Source organism: Taeniopygia guttata, chromosome 7 (genome assembly GCF_048771995.1).
Source record: "Taeniopygia guttata chromosome 7, bTaeGut7.mat, whole genome shotgun sequence".
NCBI lineage: Eukaryota > Metazoa > Chordata > Aves > Passeriformes > Estrildidae > Taeniopygia > Taeniopygia guttata.
Window position 1 is genome coordinate 6,720,319 of NC_133032.1, and position 16,503 is coordinate 6,736,821.

Below are 16,503 nucleotides of genomic sequence, written 5' to 3' on the forward strand. Positions count from 1 at the left end.
GCTTACTTTCATGACTTCCCTCTACTGGTCAGCAGCGGAATACTTCAAATATACCCTTTCCTCATTTGCTAGAAGTTAATGGTTCTCCCTTGGTCCAGGTGCCTGGGGTGATTCTCTCCTCTTTGTCACCTCAAAGCTCTGGCTAGAAGTATTATGTGTATTAGCTGAACAGGAAATCCTCAGTGCCACCAAGATGTGCAGGAGGAATTAATTATGTGTTTGCAGAAGACTTTAAAGGGAGCCATGAAAGAGGCAGGGAGCTAAAGCAAAGGGAGAAGGTAATATTAGACAAACAATAAATATCTGAAAACATATAACCTTTGTGCTACACTTGGAGATGAGCTGCCTTGCTATTCTTGAACAGTTCCACTTGCAATTAATGGATTCTTAAGCAGAGTAATAAAGAAACTGAGCTACATGCATACAAAATAAAGATAGCTCTGTCAGTATGCAGGACTAGAGCTCACTTTCAGAGGGTTTGGCAGCTCTAAGTGAGGACAGATTAAATTCTTGAGCTTTTTTTTTTTTTCTGGACCATGACTGCCCAGTCCTGAAGAGTCATTGAGAGCTCAGGGCTGCTTGGGATACACTGGCTGCTGCCACAGCATGAGCTGCACAGGCTGGGGCAACACTACAGCCACAGCCACTCTCCCCGGTGTATCATTTATATATACACGGGAGGGTTGGCATAAGGGAAACAGGAGTAACTCTGCCTGCACTCCCATACAGCTGGAGGAATCCTCATGAAGTCAGCTCTAATATCGTCCTGAGATTTGGCACAAAGCATGTGAATAAGGAAAGAACTGAAAATTTGTGGATGAAGGAATCTAGATGGACTGTATCCCAGAGTCTCTGAGAACCAGCTAATGAACAACTCCAATTACCTTTTTAAATATCAGGGACCTTAGGTAAACCCCCAGTGCCATGAATGCAAAGGTAATACTAAAGTGTTAGTGGGAAAGCAAGCCCATTTCTGCCCTGCTAATTGAGTCACTGTTAAGCTGAGTAAGTTAGCTTGTGTGGGAAATGTCAGTTGGATTTGGGGATAAGACAGAACATCTGTGAGCATACAGACCCACAATCGCCAGAGAATGCCTGGACCTTCCCCATTCAACCCAGTACATCAATGGGGTGTTAAATCCCACTCCATCTGTAAAATTTGGCAGTCAGGGCCATACATACTAGAGAGCGAAACCAGGAGAAACAAATGGGATTGACTCAACTGTGCTTTCAGTTACAGCAATGGAAACTCATTGAAACAAATCTGTGTCAGTATTAACATGCAGGAAGATCTGAATTAATATTTGAGAGGCAACATATCACATACCCTGATGAAATGAAAGGTAGCTGAGCTGAGCTGACAGCTGAGCCAATATCTAATGCTGAGCAGGGAGAAATCAAACATAATCACTTTTTACACAGAGTTTGAGCTGCAGATTCTCAGCTGGTTAAAAATGTAGCTTCACTCATCCATACATCTAAAGAAAAGAGGGTGGTATTGGTGTCTTAAATAATCTTGTGATGTGTAAATAGAAATTGGCTTGGACAGGAAGGCTGCTATAAAGATTGAAACCTGGCTAATGGACTGTGAACATTGGGCAATTGTGGATGGGAACAAAAAGGGCTATGGGGATGAGTTGTTTGGGACACTGCAAGCAATAATGCAAGGGTTGGCTTTATTTAATATATTCATTAACGAGCTTGGAGAGAGTGCAGTGTGTTAATTAAATGAGCAGAAGATATTAAACTGGGAGGTGTGTCAAAAACAGCCAGTGATATAGGACTAATGGAAAATGACCTGAGGAGGTTACAAATGTAGAGAGGAAATAACAAGGTGAGAGGCAACATGGGGAGAAAACAAAGCAATCCTGAGGAAAATAATCAAAAAGCAGCTATTTAGAGGGTGGGAGAATTTGGAGAGCAGTTAGACTATAATGGAGTAAGTAAGACTGAATGGAGTTAGCAGATGGCAAATGGGGCCCAGTTTTTACTCTTATTTTTATTTTTACTACTTCTTTTTTCACCACTGCAGTTACACCTTTGCAATTCTCAGTTTAAATGCAGCACTGTGGCTGGCATGAGGCTGCACAACTTGTGCTGGTAATTCACCAGAACAAGCAGCTCTGAGGCCATCCAAAACCTCAAGGCTGCTTGCTGCAGTGTGAGAGCATCGGGGCGGGGGGAGCTGTGCCCCCAGACAGCCCCAGAGTAGTTACCATCAGCTGGAGCCCAGCGGAGCCCAGTGCCCCAAACCATCATCTGCACCCAGAGTGATTAATGCCAGTTTTAAAGGGCCATGGTTATGCTTCTGGTGAATTTGTCTGAGTACTGGAGCATGTGCAGGACCGGGTGCTGTAGCTGAAGTGCTGAGCCTCTCTAGTAACACTCTTGTGTGCGTGGGGCACTCAGGAAGGGCATTACCATTTACAGGAGTGCAGTGAGGAGACAGTTTACACCTTCCCACACAGCTGAGATCATGTCTGCTATATCCTGTGCACCAGCTATACTGGGAAGCAGTTGGGGCAGCCTTGAATTCCTCTTTTGTGTCTGGACACCACGTCATGGGTATTGTCACCCCCAAATCATAGGCAAGCCGGGGCTGAATTGCAAGCTTTAGGCTAGACACCTGCACTTGCCAGTGGGAAGATTTCCATGACCTCCTCAGACTTCAGTTTCCAGTTCAGAAAAAATACTTCAGTTTGTGTTATTACATGCAGTTTGTTTTGCCATCTTACTCATGAGCTTGAAGTCAGAGATGTTCCAAAGCATCCTTATGACAATGGTCCTTTTTGTTGCCAGCTCTGAAGGGTTTTATAAGTTTACAATGGCAGTAATATAACTTCACTCACTCCTAAGTGCAAGGGTAAAATAGCTATTTTCAAACAGCTATAAATAACTTTAGCTATTCGTTTTCTGATAATTGGATGTTAGTTCTATTGTCAACCTGAGCACATCTACAGATGCTGCCGTCATTTGGGGGTTGTTTAATTTATTTACCAATCGCAATGAACAAAGAATCTCCAGTCTAAAAATATGGTAAGCTTCAATCCAAAAAGAAAATGCAATCATAAGTTTAGTGTCCCAGTGGGATTTTTTGGTATCTCTTTTTGAGATGAATAACCTTCTTATATAGAAAATAGGTTCCCCATCTGTACATCTACACTTCATTGTAAATCCTGCAAACAGCCTTATTGAATTCATCAGGAAAAAGCTCAGTACATAAACCCTGGCCACTACTTCCTTTGACTCCATGTAGGCAGAGCTTAAGAGGTTTTATAAAAGCATCAGGTGAGATAGTTTGCTTGGCATAAGACACTAAGCAAAGAAAAAACAGAACGAGGAATCATTCAAGTCTTAAAAATCACTCCTAGCTTGGAGTAAATACATGGGTCTCATAAGGTCTTTCTGGCAACTTTCCATCTTTCCAGGGTTATTTGTAATTCTTAGCTCAAGAGGCACAGCAGTGTTGTGGCATCCAGTTGATCAGAAGAAAGGGAACATGTGGGTGGGCCAGACGTCATTTATTTTCTTGGTGTCAATTATTGCCAAAAGAGGTTATTTTAGTTGTATGGTTTATTTTGTTGAAATCTAATTATTATGCTAATTATTCCCAAATTTACTGATTAATTATAATTCCGAGATCTTTGCCCTGGTACTTCCAGAGATATACAAGCTTTGGGAAATGTTTCATAATATTAATATATTTCCACAGCCCTGAGTCATTTGGCTAATGTTCCAACAATGCAAAAAGTAACATCCTTTAACAAGAAGGCATGTCTAGCTCCATGAAACAGCTGATCTGCATCAAAAAGGCATTTTGCTCAATCTGATTTCACTGCAAGAAGCAAATGGTTTAAAAGGAGCACAAAAGAACCTAAATGTTGGATCTCGGTTTCATTACATCATTGCACAATTCCCTTATCCCTGCATTTTCCTGGGGAATGAGGGGGCGTAATGGCTATCCCACTGTTGCTGCAGGAGGTCTGTTGGATGCTGTTACAAGGAAAGCTGGAAAGGCTGCCTCAATTCTTTTGGGAATATTTGTGTGACTGAGTTCAGCAGGAGTGCTGTCCTTGACTTCTGCAGCGGAAGGATGAGGGATGCACATGGGCTACATTTGGATTTACTAAGAGGAATGGGCTGGCTCCAAAGTTGCTGTCTGCTCCCTGGACCCTGATTTTAGACCTTCTCCTGTGTTCACAGTGGGTGACCAGGGTTAGCAGTGATTGAAGTTGTTACCCCTGGTTCCTTCATGCCTGCATTCATCCTGTGGTGAAGGAAAGGGGAAGTTTTCTCTGTAGTACACTGGGAAGTTCAACATTACAAACAAACTTCCAAGATGGAAACTTAAACCTGTGCAGCCCTGGCATGGGCAGCACATGTCTGATGAGCCATGGAAAGGTGTGCACTGCATTGTTCAGCCTCTTCAGAGGTTAAAGTGGTAGTAACCATAAACACTGAAAAAAATTGTTTGAAGTGGGCCAGGGAAGGTCACCCAACCTTTTTTCTTTTTTACCTTTTTAAAGAGGAAAGTGTCATGGGTGGGAGGCAGAAGAAATGAAATTATACCTGTGCACATAGAAATAGTGGAGAAGTTGTGAGGTTGGGGGAAATTGTCCTTGCTTACTGACTTCACTGGGATTCTGGTGCTGCACAGCTCATGAAGATTAACCTACAAAACTCCTGGGAAACTTGCTGACTCTTCCTCCACAACCCCCAAAATAGAAAAATCTGGAGCTCAGAGAGAATGCTGAGCTCTGAAAAGCTGAGTGCTTTGTACACGAGCAGATTAAGGAAATCTTGCCATCATATGTTACCCTGTGGGAACTACATTATGGCCCTAATTTTGGTATTAGTTGTACAAATATCAGATGCTTTTAGAACTATCATTTTCACTTTAGTTTCTCAAAAATATATGGACTTCCTTTTAATTGGAAATCCATCTACTTTTTAAATCAAGTTTTGAAATTTTCATGACTGCATACTGGAAATTGAAACAGTTGATCTGTTTATGTGTGTAAGAAATGTTTACACAGCTTATACTTGCAGCTGTGGGATGGGAGTTGGGAGTAGTACTGGAAGTCCCATATTGTTACGTGTAAAGATGTTTTGATACATCTGGGAGAATGTAAGCAAGTAGGTCAGTGGATAATGCTTTAATGATTTGGAGCAGAGGCAGAATTTGGGGAAGTAGTGGCAAGGTCTTGCTGGAGAAATATGAAGAAATGGAAAATCTGAATGATGACTTAGGTTAAAAATATCAATGGAGGAAGCTGAAGAAAGTTAAATGTATGCATATGGTATGATAGAGTCGTGTTTAACACACCCAGCACTCGGCTGTAACTGGGAGAAGCAGCCTGTGAGTGCATGTGAGTGCTCTGCCTCTGCTGTGACCCTTCCCCTCAGACTCCTCCACTTCTAACTGCACACTTGCATGAGTGATCAGATTGTTCATACAATTCCATAAATATTGAAATACTCAGGATTCTGTTGTGCATGGCATAGACATGAAATTCATCGACAACAAGACTGGACCTCTTGGTTAGTTGACAGATCACAGATAAGGGAGCAAGCTGCTGCTCTTTTACAGTCTGTTAAAGCCATAACCATCATAGTCCATCTGAAAACATCCCTGCTTGACAAAGCAGAGTTCCTGGGTCAGGGATTTTTTTCAAATTATATTAGTCATATGCCAATGCAGCCTGAAGGCTGTGTAAGGTGGCATTTAAAGAAAGCAGTTAAGCTGGGCTTGCTATTGAGTGATCCACTTGGCTGTGTTAGAGCATGCTGGTGGCTTTCCTTCTGCTAACAGGCGCTTGAATTGAGGTTAGTGGTGAACAGACCAAAATAAACAAATTATATCAGCTATGCCAGGATGTCATGGCTCATACTGTAAGGGAAGAAGCAGGTAAAAGAAATAATTGTTAGCTGAATAGAGTACTTTTCCTAAGTGCACTCCACAGGTTTTCATACTAGCTAAATCTAGCCTCACTTTTTATGTAGAATGTTATGCTTGCACAAATACCAGAAGCTTCTTTCTTTTCAAGGCAGGATAGGACCCAAATGATGGCCTGGAATGCATTTTCCTTGGTGTTTGGAATACATCATGTGTGTGGCACAGAGACTGTGCCACAAGTAATTTGCAGTAGTAAGCACTGATCAGGCTTTTGGTTCTTTCTGCTTGCTGAGCAGACATCTGTAAAAGGTTGTAGTTGCTGTCAAGGGCAGTCAGTAGTGTTTGAAATGGAGGAAGCAGACAATAAGAGGAAGGTACAGGTTGAGCGTCAGGACAAGTGTCATTGGAGGGGTCTGGAGGTGCTCAGATGACTGACACATCTGTCACCCTGGAGGGTGCAGGACAATGGTGCAGGAGGGCTCAGGTTGCAAAGGCAAGTCTCTTTACCTTCCCTGAAACTTCTGGTGAGCTCTAGTGCTGGCTGGGCTGCTTCAGTCAGCTTAGCTGCTGCAGCCACTGACAAGTCCCTGCAAAAGCAGCAAAGGACTGTCCCTTCTAGGAGGACATGCTGGGTATTGTCTTCAGGAAGTACTTTTTGGCCCTGGTCATACTGGGAACCTGGCTCAGGGGGGCTGAGGAGATGAGACACTGGCAGGAGTTGGGCTGGGAGCCAGGGTCTGCTCAGTGCTGGTTTTTGTGACGGGCTGTACTTGTGCTTTGGTGACAGCTCTTGCCTTTCCTCCTGGAACTGATCAGTATTGCTGGCGGAATTCATGGGTGGAGCAGGATGTTCCCATCCCACAGGAACTCCAGTGAATTCAGGCTATCTGGAGACTCTGGCCTCAGTAGCATAACCCACACAGCGATGAGGAAATGCCTTCCAAAAGGAAAGTTGTTTGCCATCTCTGTACTGTCACTGTGAAGAGCTGTGGGATGAGAGCAGGGGTTAAAACTCTGAGTAAAGCAGCACAGGAATTGACCCAGAGAGATTTAACTGCAACCTCTTCTCCAGCAGTGCATGCATGACTGTGTCTGTGTACATGTCTAAATTTCACTGCTGCCTAATTTCCCTTCTACAAAATATCAACCAATTTCTAGTGCCAAGAAACCTAATCATCTGTTTATTAAGGTGCGACAGACAATAAGTTTGTGGGGGGGAATGTTAAGGCAGTGCACATTGATCATGCTGATTTAGGACAGTAGTGCCATTGCAGCGTTTCCAGAGATAAATTCCTTGCGGCGAATTGCATTATAAATTCCACTAAACCATTTTATGAGCTATTTCCCTCCATCAAAAATAAAACCAAAAAGAGCAAATGACCAGTTGTGGTGTTTTTCCTAAGTATTATATGAACATAAGAAGAGAGAGGAGGAAAAATGCAAATCATGTTAATTAATTGTTAAATCTGTTGTAATGGGCTAGTTTTAAATACTGTGGAACATGTTAAAACTCATACAGATTTTCCATCTCAAAGCCAAAGAAGTTGAGTCCTGAGGTCTTTGTCCTCATATCAAGATGGTCCTGAGCTATTGCAGGTCAGGATTTTTATCTCACTGAATTTTAGAGGTGGCAATCCTGTAATGTCATGAATCTTAACCAACCCAGACAAGGCCTGGGTGCTGGACCAGCTTCAAGAGAGTCCAGAGAAACTATGACAGTGGGCCTCAGCCTCTTCATCTTCCTTACTGCTGTGGCCATGGAGTCACAGTGCCAGCAGTGGATATCCCAGACTAGGAACATCAGTAGGAAACAGCAGCCAACATGTACAGACAGTGTGAACACCTGTGGGGCTCACCAGAGAGCAACTCCCCCAAATACTTGGTGGTAGTACTTAGTAAAGTGCCTTTTTACAGGGAATCTCAAACTTTGTTTTTCTCAAGCTGGGTCAGAAGACACGGAGGCACAGAGCAGTTAATTGGATTTCCCAAGGAAGCATAGCAAGCACTGGAGGACTGAGGCTGGCTTCCTTGTTTCCCAGCCTCCAGCACAAAGCAGCAGACTGCTGGCCACACTACTTTAGTATTTCTTTGGGGAGCAAGGCATGACATTTCCTTTTTTAACTATATATTGAAGGGCACAAATTCTCACTTCTTGATAATATTTGTCAATTACAGCATGCCTATACAAATTCTCGCCTTGGTTCCTACAAGTGTTGTGCTATGGGATCAATTTAGGGACTCCAGACAGGGGGAGATTGCAGTCAGACCAGGAGGGGGCTGGGTCTCCTCCAGTTTTCATTTATGAGATGTTCCAGGCAGTGCTGATTTCTGAAAAACTTATTTGGTGGTTCAGCAATTGGGAAATTTCTTTGCCAGGGCAGCTTTGTCACAGGAAAGCTTTCCCTCCTAACATCTTGTATGAAATTGGGAGTTGCAAGCTCCCAGGGTAGCTGTAGCTGTCAGTCTGCTGATTAGAAGAAAACATTTTCTTTTCTTCCTCCTCCTCTCCCCCTCCCCATGCAGTAAAATTACTTGATTACAAAGAAATAGGGGGATAAATGTACTGCCTGTGGTCTTGCCTTTGAGGCCAGGGTAGCTGATCCTTTCAGTGGCCATGATGGGATGTGGATAAATCCTGACTGTGCACTGGGCACATGCACGGGGTGAGACCCTGCTCACCATCTTCAGGGAACCCACTGCTGTCAGGTCACCCTGCTGCTGGGGCTGGGGGGGACAGAGCCTTCCTCAGAAACTTCCATCTGCACCTGCCCTCAGGCAGAACAGAGATTTCTCACCTTGCTGATGGAGCCCCTTTGCCTGAAGGTCAATGGGTTGAGTAAATCTGAAGGAGCTGGGTAGTTCATGGACTCGAGCATTAGTTAATCAGTTGTCACCTTGCCCTGAGCTGGGTCAGGCATGAGGTGTTTGTCTCAAGGGGAACAGAGATGAAGTGGTTCATCACTGAAGGAGCATCAGATCGTGCCAGAACAACCATTAAGGCCCAGGACTAGCTGGCTCATTAGACCTCTCCATCTCTGCTCCTGATGGAGAGATGGTCATACTCTTTTTAAATGTGCTGTTAATTAAATATTCCCTGAAGATAAGGCTGCTGTAGCAGCACGCCTAATGTTGACTCCCAGATCAAAGGAGTGAGTTCCCTGCACAACAGCCATTAAAGGTGTACTTTGGGGTGACATAGACCAGAGATAGGCATAAGAAATTTAAGCCAGGAGTTAGGTGAAAAAACTGTGATAAAAGTATCTCAGACAAATTCACAGAAATCAGATAGAATTATTGCACACATAGACACAAAGTGTGATTTTATCCTTGTACACAGGTAACAGCTGGCATAGCAATGGTCTTTAATCTGGGGAGAGGGGGACATCTGCTTGTTGGTGGGAAGAGGGGAGGGAGAAAAAAAAATTTCTAAATTATTCTGGTAAAACGGGCATTTGTCGTTCTAATTTTTTATGTTATTGTTTCCGACAATTGTTACGTGGTTGTTAAATTTTTTAAAGTAATTTTAGATTTTCCAAAAGTGACCATGATTTGTTACTTATACTGTAGCTTACAGAAGTGACACACTTAATATCGGGGGGTCCAAACCTGGATATCTACCAATGGAGATGGAGATCAGGTAAATGCACACCTGCTCTTCCAAAGAGGCAAAGCTGCCGTTTGGCACCTGGTTTGACAGGGAGCTGTCCCGTGAGCATTTTGGACGAGGTTAGAACTGAGCGCTGCCGTTAGCCGCCAGCCTTCGTGTAGGCCCAGCATGGCTTTGTGTGACAATGGTGTTCCGACAGCGCGCCATCCGCCAGGAGACTCCGTGTCCCTGAGAAGGCTCTGGGTCCATCCCCAGCAGTAGCCGAGGTGGGGCCGCTGAGGGAGACCTGGCAGGAGCTGTGGTCCCCAAGCCCAGCCCCGTAGCGCGCGCGAGGTGCCAGCTTGCTCTCCCAGCCGGAGGGAAGGTGCTGGTGGCCGCAGCAGAGTCCGTGCTGGAGAAGGCAGGTGAGAGGGAGGTGCCTGCAGGTAGAAAAGAGTAATTGTGGGGCACTGTGGCCACACCTGTCATCTCTTCTTCTCTTTTGCAGACACTTAACAAGAACAACTTGATACCGGACGACAGAACCAACTTCTATCCGCTGCAGCAAACCAATGTGTACACAACAACCTATTATCCCAGTACACTGAATAAATATGATTACAGGCCCGAGACCTCCCCTGGAAGGACATTTACCAACAGCTGATGATGGACAAATCCTATGGGACTGGATAACTTCCTATATGATTTTTTTTAAAATTGATTTTATGGACCAAATATCGGCCCAGCTTCTAGATGTAAATATTGTACAGTAGGGTCTTTTTTTTTTTCCTTGGTTAATTGTGTTTCTTGTAAACAGCACATCTCCTTACAAGGACAAAAAATCACATGGACCATCCTGCAGAGCTTTTGTGGATATTTGTCTGGAGATGGCTCTTCTACTGCAACTGTTTATGGCTGGAAGGTCAGCGTGCTGTCCAAGGCTGAGGTTGTCAAGGAAGGGGCTGTGTGCTGGGCTTGGTAGCCATTGAGCAGCCACACACAGCACATGGGAGCACTCCAAGAAGGCAACAGGTGGTCTCCTGGAGCAGGGTTGGATGCATCATTCCTGAGCCAGGACAATGCTGGATGACACACAGCTCATGGGACAGGCCAAACAGGACTCCATCACGCCAACAATTTGAAGAACATTTTCTTTTCCTTTTTTTTTTTTTAATTTTTATTTTTGATTTTTTTATGTTTCTGAGAAGAAAAAAAAGTAGTAACTTTCTAGGGCAGTGTTCCCTATATCTTCAACAGAATCTTTTCATATTACAGGAAATACTCTCTGCAGCCTTCTTTGGTAATATGCAGTTCAGCTGATGAGAAACAACACACAAATGAAGTGCATTATCCAAAGAAGCTTTCCAGAATGTTTCCAGTCTTAATTAAAAGAAAATTATACAGGCAGTGAGACACTGAGAAAAGTAAATGTTGGAATAACATTGGAGACATGAACTTGGAGTGCCTAACAAACAAAGATGTTTATATCACTGGAAAAAGAGATGTGATGATTGCCGCACAAGAGCCATGGGGTTTTTTTCCTTTCTTCCTTTTTCTTTTTTTCCAAGACAGTATTAACTCTTTTTGTTCTAGCTTTGATCCTGATTGTGTCTGCCAGGAAAGGCAACTTTCGAGGCCATGCTCTTCTTGTGGGAAATCACCATGCTTTGGGCTAATATTTCCTCTTGTTTTATCACTGGGTTTTAGTTCATAATATTTCAAAAAATGAGTGATTCTGACTTTGCAGGGGGAAGGTATTTTTTTAAGGAATGTTTCCATAGTCTGACATGACCCAGAAAGTCTGCTGCACATTCTTACAGCGTCTTCCACTCAGTACTCTATGAAATAGTAATACAACTGAGTAATGTGCGTTGTTTGCCAATATTTCTTTAATTTTTCTGAGAAAAAACAACCCAACAAGCAAATGCTGCTGCAGCTATTGAAGTAAATTGGAGCGGTAGCATTATTAAACAGTATATCGAGCCTTGAAATGTAATTTTTGTGTATGTGTGTGACTGTGTCTATAAGAACTGTATTAGTCTGATGCAGAAGCCATGTTGTCTACAACCAGATGTTTGTCTGACATAATTGTTTGGCAAAAAGGAAACTTATTGCTGGTGCTTAATGTACAACTACATCCAGTGTGTTAGCAACGTGAACAAGTTCACCGCTGTTACCATTCAGTGTTTCTAAATATTTAATATGAACTCCTGATGCTAAGTATTTTAGAATGTCGCAATACTGAGCATGAGATAAAAGTACACCCAGAAATACGCATGAGCTCCATGTGGTCCTGAGCTTGGCTTTGTTGTCTGCACCTTCCCCGGGCAGTGCCGTGCCCGGCCCGGCTCGGTCTGTGCGCAGCAGCCCTGTCTGTCCCCCCTTGGTTTCGGATTCGCTGTGAGCTGAAATCGGTTGTTTCCCAGTGCTGTTCCTTTGCAGTTGCTTGTTTGGAAGCCCAGCTTGGGCCGTGTACTCAGCTCTTTCACGTAGGCAGCTGGTAGGAAATGAAGAAAGCCTGTGCTACTTGTGACAGGTATATTGCTTTTCCTGAGAGGAAGAGCCAACGTGACTCTGCAAGCCTGTGTGTTACGGTGGTTTGACCAGAGGGCAAGTATACAATAGCCTCCCATTTTTAAATTACTTTGTTTGACTTCAATTCGCAGTGATTGAAAGCTGTAGGGATCTTTGTAATAAAGTGGGGTTATTAGCACTGCCACAAGGACACCTTAGGCTCAGCAGTGCCCATCATTTTCAGCAGCTGCTTTTCTTATTTAGCAGCCCACCCTGTTTCTGCTCAGGTGAAATAGATGGGGCAGAGGGAGAGAGAGAGATGCCCTTAAATGTATTTTAAGCAGAGGAGTCAGGAGCTGTTGCAGACCTAGAAGACTGTCTGAAGCACCTGCTGCAACTCTCCAAGTTGGCACAGTGGTTCAGCAGCCCTGAACCCTCAGCAGCACAGCCAGGCAAGAGCAGCTGGAGCAGAGCAGGATCACCAGGGAAGCAGGATAGCACTGGTGCCAGGGAGCCTTCAGGGAGGCTCTACCCAGGCCTCTAAATCCCATTTTAGGAGTGATGACTTTGTGCCTCGTGCCATAACGAGTTCACCCTGTCTCACTGAATTTCCACATACCCCTCAGCAATGTTCAAAATCCTGACTAAATGTAGTTCTAACAAGTATGTAGCCAGAGGGTTGGAAATTATTACATTAGACTATCAGGATGGGATTTCCCAGCTTTAATTTATGTGATTCAGGAGACAACACTGGCTCCCAAGATCATTTCAGCCGTTGTAAAATCAAAGCTCAAAAATTTGAGCTTCCCCATCAGAAGATTCCCTGTATTAACACACTCGGCAATTACCATGCACGTGGCAAGATTGCAGCTGGAGTTGAGGGAATCCAAGCAAGTCAAACCTTGCAATTATCTCAATCTTCTATTTTTCCTTTCTCTTCTCACCTCTCCCCTTTTAAATTTTTTTTTCCATTTTTGGTTTTACAGAATAACATGATGTAAACTGAGTTCTTTTTCGCAGAGTACTATATGAAATTATTTAAATGTTCAAGTCACCAAGATGGGTGATTACTACTATTGTGCTCAGGAGGTGGAAGATTTTGTAGGCTATTGGAGGGCAGATGCTACGAGGATGGTGCATGTGGTTATAGTTTCATCAAGACATTCCTTCTTATCAGCCATCCAAATGGATTCAGCCCTTTCTCATATAATTGGCAATCACAGCAAGGGGCTGTAGTCTCCATTCGAGCAGAAAGCAGAATCCAGGAGAGAGTGAAAAAAAGAAATCAGAACACTGTATTACTCAATTAATGTTTGCAGGGGAGTGCAGTTCTGTAAGGACGATGTTAATGCAGTGTGAGAGTTGCATTTTTTATGAGCTCTCCAATGTGTGGCAGGTTAATGACGTCATGTGCAGGGATATTCTTGCAGTCCACGTAATTTGGCACCTTGAGCATCAGGTCTATAATATCTGTAGAAGTTTGAGTTGCTCCTGCAGCTGGATGCTAAACTTGCTAAAATTTCCTATTCCTAACACCATCTTAAACTGGAGTGGAAATGCCTATCCTTTGGGAGCATCGCTTTCCAGAAAGTTCATTATGCTATATATACTTCTAAGGCAGAGAAAAGGAACCCTGTGTGGTTCCTCTGTAGGTCTGGAGACACTGTGTCTCTGCAAACCCTTTGGATAGGATTCAGGTGTACAGGACATGAAATATGATGGAAATCTTACAGCCAAGTATGTAGTGGAAACATCTGTAATTAGGCCATTCTCTCTTTTTCCATGGAAATGGCTGCCTTTCTCCCAGCCGAGGGGGTGTGCCTGCTGCTGTTATCCAGGGATGTTGTGCCTTGCTGTCAGGTTTTCCTTGAGCAGTTGCCAGTAACTCACAGCTCACTGACAGACAAACCACTTGAGGATCAAACCCTCACATAAGAGGTGCTGTTGCTTTAAAGGTGCACTTGAGCGTTCAGCATATGAGCCAGGGCTGCTCTTAAATGTATGACCTGTACAGGTGCTATAGAAGAATAGCATTTATTGTCTAACCACCACTGTTCCTACTGCCTTATGTTCAGAAAATGAAGTGTTTGCTTTGAAATCAACAGAGAGCAGGAATGGAGCCCGTGTCTGATGCAGACAATTTGATGCCTCCGGTGATAATCTGCTGTTCAGCCCACCTAGAGAGAAAACTGCTGTCCATTGAGATTGATTTATTCTTTGTACCAAATGTAGTGGGGGAGAGTTTTATATATATATATATATATAAAAATATATATATAAAAATGTAAATGTAAAGTTTCTGTAACAACTTACTCTTCTTTTTGTAACAGTGTATACATCTATCAGTGGATAGATATGGTATATATTTATAATATATACACACACTATATATATATTTAGCAAAATGCCTGCAGAGGAAACTTAGAATAAGAAAGGCAGTGCTGGTATTCAAATTCCACAGGGACAAACTGAAGAAAAAATCCTATAAAAATCTACTACCCTTTCCATTAGGTTTAAAAACACATTTTTGAGGTAAATGAAATATAATTTTTTAATTGAAAAACAAATTGATTTTTCTAGTTAGAAATGCTGATTCTCCCCTAAATCATTCTGGTTAAGAGATATTAAGAAAGAGATACTTGATACTGTTTATATTTTCATAATAAGCTTCCTAAATTTCTCATGTGTGTCACTCTATTGTTCTTATAATTATATGTAGGGAGTAATTGTGCAAAGAAAATTAAAATAGCAAGTAGGAGTAACTGGTCTTATACCATTAGAGCAAAAGACATCATCTGTTAGAACAGGGAAAATGTCATCTTCCGTGTTAAAGAAGTCAGTAACTGCCTTCTGAGTTATTGACCAGCTTTGCAAGCCTTGCCTTACAGTCACACCAGGAGGTTTTATCTGAAATTTAGGAAAAGAAGCCCTGTGATCCCATGGCTTTTGTTTTTCAGAAGGGTCCAAAAACCCACCAGGCCATGGAGGCACCTGGTGCCATGGGTGTCTCTGGAGCTTTCTGTCTCAGAGCTGTCTGGCATGGCAGAGAAATACCCAGTCAATCAGCTCTGAAGGATTCATTCTTCTCCAACACATCCCTTAAATGCCCTCATGACCAAGGCCTAAATTCCCAAGAGATTAATCTTTCCCTTAAGCTTTTTAGAAGGAAACTTCAGGTAGCTTCAAGAGCAGTCTGGGGGTAGGTGAGAGAGCTTTCTGTCCAACTTTGTTTTGCCTGGTTGCCAGAGCCTTCAAAACTGGGCAGAAACCCCTCTGGAGCTGGGTCCTTGTAGGACTTACCCCATCTCAGCTGTTCTGCCTGGAAATGCCTTCTTTAGAACCTTTGGGCAAAATTAATGTATGCATTAATCCTGGCTGGAGGAGCAAAACCAGCTACCCACTATTTACATAGCCACAAACATAAGTGCTCAATAGCATTCAATGTAAGTTTGGGTCTTGAACCTGTTACATTTTCCATTCTGCCTCCAGCCTCAGCTGCAGACTCACCCCTGCTATTCAAGAGCATTCAGTGCTATAAGAGCAGCATTTGGCTTTCTGAAGGCCCCAGCCATGATTTGGTTTTAAACAAATCTGGTCATGAAAAGTATTAACACTGCACTCTGGTTCTGGTGCCTCTGTCAGCGCAGTCAAGGAGAGGTCAGCGTGGATGGGCCATTAATAATGGAGCAAAAATGTTATTAGTACCAAAATGTCAAACAATGTAAAAGCCAGCCAGCTGCACAGCAGTGTGCTTACTTTCCACACCCCTTCTTAGACAGCATCCAGACCTGCCCATACCTAAAAGCTTAATTAGGAGCATTCCCACAGAGGAAGCTTTAGGGAGGATGCATGGTATGTGAGATGGAAATTATAGGATTTAGCTTGTGGTTGAGGTGGGAGAGTGACAGGTGCAATATTGGATCTTGGATACATGGGAAACAATTATGTGAACACAGAATGCTTGCCCCAAAACAATAAACCTGGAGAGTATTATTGGACTCTGTTGTGAAGGCACATCACCTTTCCTATGCAATCGAACTTGGTGGTACTTTAGCATAAAGGTGACCTAGACTATTATCACTGCCTTTAGACACTGTGAATTTTTTTTGGGTACTCTGTATTTTTATATATTGTACAATGTAAAGAATAATTCAGAAATAAAACAGACCAACCTGACAAGCCTATGAGTTATTTCTCCTGAGTGGCCAACACGTGGTGGGTCTGGGGCTCCAGACAGCGCTGGCAGGATGGGCCAGCAGGAACGAGGAGGAGCTTCCTCCTGACCTTTGTGGCCAGTGACCATGGACATCCACTCAGCTGCCTGAGTGAGGATGGGGAATTGCAGCATCCATCCTTCCTCCCTGTCTGCACTTTGGCACATCCTGAGGCCCAGGTCTGGATTATATTTGTCATGAGTTGTAGTCTCTGTGGACACCAAATTGTGTTACTGCTTGTAAGGCTCCCTTCTCCCCATCACAAACTCCACACCAAACATGGGGTGCCTTTC

At 43.3% G+C, this 16,503-nt stretch overlaps 1 protein-coding gene across 5 annotated transcripts in view; it reads left to right on the plus strand.

Moving 5' to 3' along the window:
• SEMA5B (semaphorin 5B) overlaps positions 1 to 16,175 on the plus strand; it is a 269,864-nt gene extending 253,689 nt beyond the window's left edge. For 4 of the 5 annotated variants that reach the window (XM_072932000.1, XM_030277145.4, XM_072932001.1 and 1 more), the window contains one exon: positions 9,991 to 16,175. In XM_072932000.1, the coding sequence (XP_072788101.1) occupies positions 9,991 to 10,146 (156 nt within the window). In that variant the 3' untranslated portion in view covers positions 10,147 to 16,175. Of the gene's footprint in view, positions 1 to 9,463; positions 9,534 to 9,990 lie in introns of all 5 variants that reach the window. The other variant, XM_030277148.4, reaches the window with a different exon arrangement.
• Positions 16,176 to 16,503: the final 328 nt, after the last annotated feature.